Source organism: Bison bison, unplaced genomic scaffold, assembly GCF_000754665.1.
Source record: "Bison bison bison isolate TAMUID 2011002044 unplaced genomic scaffold, Bison_UMD1.0 scf7180017862692, whole genome shotgun sequence".
NCBI classification, from domain to species: domain Eukaryota; kingdom Metazoa; phylum Chordata; class Mammalia; order Artiodactyla; family Bovidae; genus Bison; species Bison bison.
In genome coordinates this window covers 131432-136802 of record NW_011493264.1, presented here as the reverse complement: position 1 = coordinate 136802, position 5371 = coordinate 131432, and the positions used below count along the sequence as shown (strand labels likewise).

Genomic DNA, 5371 nt, shown 5'->3' with positions numbered 1-5371 from the left:
CCGGGCGGAAGCCAGCCTCTACCCTGGGTCCTGGACCCACGGGGGGAGGGGGCAGGTGGGCACACCTTCTCTGCAGCCCTTCCCGAGCAGCCCAAGAGGTGTGTCAGCAGCCAAGACACCAACACCAGAGCTCCGGGACACTTTCTTCACAGAGACCGCAGTCCTGACCGCTAGCAACAGCTGCTGGGAAAGCCTCACGCGTGCTCCCCACCCCGCACACCTCCCTGCCCTGCACACCTCCCCATCTCCCCGCCCCGGATCCCGGCTGGCTGGTGGCCTGCTTGAGCAGGGGGACACAGCGGAAGCCGCAGGGGTGAACCCCAGCTGGGACTTCCCGGCTCCCACCCCGAGCACACGCCCATCCCCACGCCAACACAGCCACACCAGCTCGCTGGAGGGCGAGGGCCACATGCAGACAGCTTCTGGCTGGGCCCAGACTCAGGAGCGAGGTCTCGCTACTCCTTGGCCAGGCCAAGCCAGAAGACCCTCCAAGCCAATGCTCAGACTGCAGGAAGCATGAAAGCTTCACTTGGGTTATCAAGTCTGGGGGTGGTTTGTTACTCAGCAAAGCTAACTGACACAGTTGTGAAGGATAGGGCACTAACGATACAACGAATTTACAAAAATATATGTTGAGTTTTAGCTTCTCCTGAAAGGCAGATTTGAGTGACCACATGCACAACTTAAAAAGTACCCTATCCAATTCATGATACGCAACGTCAACTTGACTCTTTTAATTTCTGGACTCCGCCAAGTATCTCAAAATACCAAGCATGATGGTTCTATCTGACTAAAGGAAACAGCAATTTCAATTTATCGAAACTTTGACAAGTTCAATATATTCTGAACCTTTATACAACGGTGTCTCTGATTTACAAGTGAATTTCCCAGAGAAGAATTACATCTTATTTGTGACTCAGCAATAAATGTCTGCTTTCCTCCTTTTTTGAGCTTAGGTTTAGTTGATAAAGACCATTCTATTAACCAGGACCAAAAAAGATGCTCCAAAGTAAACCCTAAATAATGCAAAATTCTCTTCCTTTCTCTTCTTCCTTCCTTCTTTCCTTTCTTTCAAGAAATCTAAAGCTCTTCTAAGCCTGCGTGCATGCTAAGTAGCTTCAGTCGTGTCCTACTCTTTGTGCCCTTATAGACTGTTGCTCACCGGGCTCCTCCATCTACGGGATTCTCCAGCAAGAATACTGGAGTGGGTAGCCATGCCCTCCTCCAGGGCACCTTCCTGACCCAAGGATCCAACCTGCGTCTCCAGCACTGGCGGGCGGGCTTCGCACCACTAAGCACCTGGGAGCCCCGTCTGAAGCCTGGACCACAGCAAGTGTGTTCACCACACGGCAGCTTCATGGTGGAGATTCTTCCAAACATTGGGCTGGAAGAGACCTGGGAGCCCAACTAATTCCCACACTTTAACCAGTTCCTCCAGGTGACTCATCGGAGGATGGTGAGAAGGTGAGAGGGAACAGAGCCGCCCGCTCCCCGGGGCGCAAAGGTGCCTGCTCCAGACTCCCTGTCCTGCAAAGGCGGCCTCTTGCAACACAGGAGTGTCGCTGAAGGCGGACGGGCAGGTCCTGCCAGTTTCAGTTACCTGCCTGATTAAGTGATACTTGCTTTCTTCCTCAGGTGAGACCCAAGAACCTGCACGGTCCTTGAGTCCAGACACTAGGGACCCAGGCACCGGATTCCTGCCACAGAACATGCGAGCAAGAGAGGCCGGGGCTCCGAGCTGGGGTGGGGGCGCCTGCCTCCTCCCCGTGCTCAGCTCCTTCCTTACCTCTGCTCTCACAGCACTTTCTGCAGGCAGGCTCCAGCTTCCTCTAGCCCCTCACGCCTGCCCGCCTTCTGTGCGGCCCCTGACCTCCCCCCAAGCACAAGCCAGCCTTTGCTCAAAGTAGAGTTCATTCTCGCTCTAGTTTGTCACATTAAGAGCAGGGGAACGCAGTCAAAAGTATTACCTTAAACTAATAAAAAATATTAGAAAAAATAATTTATTTCTGCATTCCGTGGTAGCTCAGCTGGGAATCTACCTGCAATGCAGGAGACCCCAGTTTGATTCTTAGAAGATCCCCTGGGAAAGGGATAGGCTACCTACTCCAGTATTCATGGCCTTCCCTGGTGACCCAGACAGTAAAGAGTCCGCCTGCAATGTGGGAGACCTGGGTTTGATCCCTGGGTCGGGAAGATCCCCTGGAGGAGGGCATGGAAACCCCCTCCAGTATTCTTGCCTGGAGAATCCCACGGACAGAGGAGCCTGGCAGGCTACAGTCTATGGGGTTGCAAAGAGTCAGACAACTGAGCGACTAAGCACACACACACAATGAAAATGAGAAATTTTTTAAAAGACCATTCATTCTAATGCTATTTAGAAAATCAGAAAAAAATGTTTTCAAACGTTTGCTATATTCAGTTGTTTTTGCCAATATTATCAGTGCAAGCTACTACAGGGAATTTTCAAAGTAAAAGTGTTCTTATTGCTGACCCAGAAAAATGAGGTCTGTGTCAGGCTCTTCATATGCAAGGGCTCAGCCCTCACCCAGCCACCCCGAGAAGCAGGGCCTGGAGTTACCCCCACATGCAGACAAGGAAGTGGACACAGGGCGATGCTGAGGGGCGCCTCTCAGCCAGCCGCTCGGCCACCAAGACTCGGGAGCGGGCAAGCTGGTTCCCGCCCGCACCACACAGCACTCAGCCAGCCTCCCGAACGCCCACATTGCGTCAGAAGCTTAAAGGAAAGTCAGGAGAAGTCACTCTCCAGGCTCACTGTTTCCAAGCATTTTGTTACCCAGCTACTCGAGGCAACGTGATAAACAGGCAAAGTCTACCAGCAACGTGGAACTCGGCCCCTGACTTTCAGCAAGCATGAGGCATAGGCTCCCGGGCTTCTTACCTCGATGTCAAACACCTCGACGGAGTCGTCCAGCAGCTGCACGCGGATGTGCGTCCGGGCTGCTGGCCGTGCTGCCCGTGCCGGGGGGCCCTGACCGGGCTCCAGGGTGCTGACGCCCACGGGGGTCGCGGTGCCCAGGCGTGCCCCCGGGGTCTGCAGGACTCTGTATGTTCCTTCCAGCTCCCCCATTCCTCAGCAGCTGAGAAGGAGTGTGCTAAAACAAACAGAAAGCCCCAATTATCTTCAGTTATTCAATTGAAACAACGTAAGAAGATCACTGGGTAGACCGGAATTGCCGGCGCTCATTTTGCACCTCTGCGAGTCAGTGAGGAGGATTATCTTCTCCTCATACACAGGCAGGTGCAGCACAGACGCCAGCCAGCGGCAGCCCTGGGACCAATGTCTCCTGGGTGTGCAGGCCGGGCAGTGCCAGCTGACCCGCAGGCCATCCAAAGGGGCCCCCTGGGGTGGGGCGGCCCACAGCCACCTGCCTCTCCTTCCCAGCCACCTCCTCCCGCCCCCGGCCCAGAGGTTCAGGTGCTGCCCACACGCTGTGTGCACGGCCCAGGGCCTTCTAGCAAAGGTAGGTGGGTGCACACGACTTGGGTCATGGGTCCCCACCCCGCCGACACGGAGGGGACAGTGCAAGGAAGGTGGATGGAGATGCTGGGGCTGCCTTTGCCGGCCCTGCAAGCCCTGGTCTCTCAGCTGCATCTCCAGGCTGCAGAGGTGTCACTGGGGGTTCAGAGGAGACTCTAGACCCGGCGCCAGACAGCAGCGTGGCACATGCCGTGGGGAGCCCCTGCCCCAGACGGCAGCGTGGCATATGCACAGGGAGTCCCCGCCCCGGATGGCAGCGTGGCACATGCCGTGGGGAGCCCCCGCCTCTGCTGTTGCCTACACTGCCCTGCCCCACCCCCGCAATAACCTCGTTGTCATCTCCGTCCCCCGAGCCCTCCTCACCGGTGACGCTGAGGGTCTGAGAGGGTCAGAGGTGCCCCGGGAGGTGCCTGTACCCTTCCAACCCTCCCTGCTGTGTGGGGAAAGGTCTCCAGCTCTAAGCTATTAAGTTTAAAAGAGCCCATCTCATCATTGTGTTTAACAATGAAAGAATAGGCTAAGTGTCTGCTGGAATCCAGTAATACAGGCTTGCTTTCATTCACCCTTATTAATAAAGTTACCTTCTACTTATGGCAAATTCCCTTTTTAAGTATGCCTATTTGTGTATAAGTCAACTTAAAGCAATACACTTAATGGTTAAACATGGTAAGACAAAAACAAATGCCAGATGTTAATCAAGAAAGAATGCAGATGCCACAAAAATTATTTTAGTTTGCTTAATCATCTTTGAAAAGTCTTCGACTAGCTTGCAGTAAATATTTTGGAGAATTAACCTCACTAGATTCCTGGTCCACTCCGTTTCATGCCAACTTCCCTGCTGAGTTCCCTGGCCTTCTTTCTTTCAAGCTAATTTTGTTATCAAGACAAACTAACTCACGAACTTTTTATGTCTTGAATTAAGATCGAAAAGCTTCTCAGTGGCCTGCTGCCTCCTGCTTAAGCCCTACTCAGCTAAGGCCTTCCCAACCGTCTGGCTGAGAACTGACTTGCATGTCTGGTTTATCAACAAGCAAACAGAAAATGAGCCAAGACCGCTGGGAAAGTGAGACGTGCACTGCACGAGCAGAGCGACGAGGCAGCTGGTCACCCTGCAGGACGCAGCTCCCAGCCGGCCTCCGACACAAGCCAACGGCTGACCCTGTGTTCGGACCCAGCTGAGCTGCAAGGGCGGTTCAGGCTGGCAGTCACCAGCTGTCTTCAGAGCTCGCCCTCCAGGCTGCATGGCCCTGGGAGAAGTAATTCTTACTGTGGTTAACGCCACGTCAAAGAACATACACTGCGTCAGGACACGAGGCACTGCACAGGCCACGGGCTCGATCAACGTGGCAGAAACCTGCTTCCACATCACTGAGTGTGAGATCCATGAGGTGCTGAGAACCATAAATGCGAGCGCTTTCATTCCAGCTTCACAAACGTGAGAGGCTACTGCGGAAGCAAGGGTGTGGAGGGAGATGAGCCCACTTGCCAGCTGCCCAGGTGTGCAGACAGGTGAGAGGGAGACGCGGTGGGCTCACAGCGCTCACCCACCGCCAGAAGAGGCCCTTTTGAAACAAGTGGCGGGTACCAAGCGATCCTTTCCCTTTTAAGTGAAGCTGCAGCTCTGAAGCAATAGGCACAACCAAGGTGTTGTTTGAATCACTTCTGCTGTGTGTTCCATTTTATGATCCTCATTTATATTTGTTGTGTATTCCATTGTATGATCCTCATTTATATTTGTTCATATCAAAGTTTGCTGCTGCTGCGTCGCTTCAGTCGAGTCCGACTCTGTGTGACCCCATAGATGGCAGCCCACCAGGCTTCCCGTCCCTGGGATTCTCCAGGCAAGAACACTGGAGTGGGTTGCCATTTCCT

At 53.8% G+C, this 5371-nt stretch overlaps 1 protein-coding gene across 1 annotated transcript in view; it reads right to left on the bottom strand.

The window, feature by feature from the left end:
* Positions 1–3108, bottom strand: part of FARP2 (FERM, RhoGEF and pleckstrin domain protein 2) — an 86495-nt gene extending 83387 nt beyond the window's left edge. The window contains exon 1 of the mRNA XM_010832892.1: positions 2900–3108. Coding sequence (XP_010831194.1) covers positions 2900–3088 — 189 coding nt within the window. The 5' untranslated portion in view covers positions 3089–3108. The remainder of the gene's footprint in view (positions 1–2899) is intronic.
* Positions 3109–5371: the final 2263 nt, after the last annotated feature.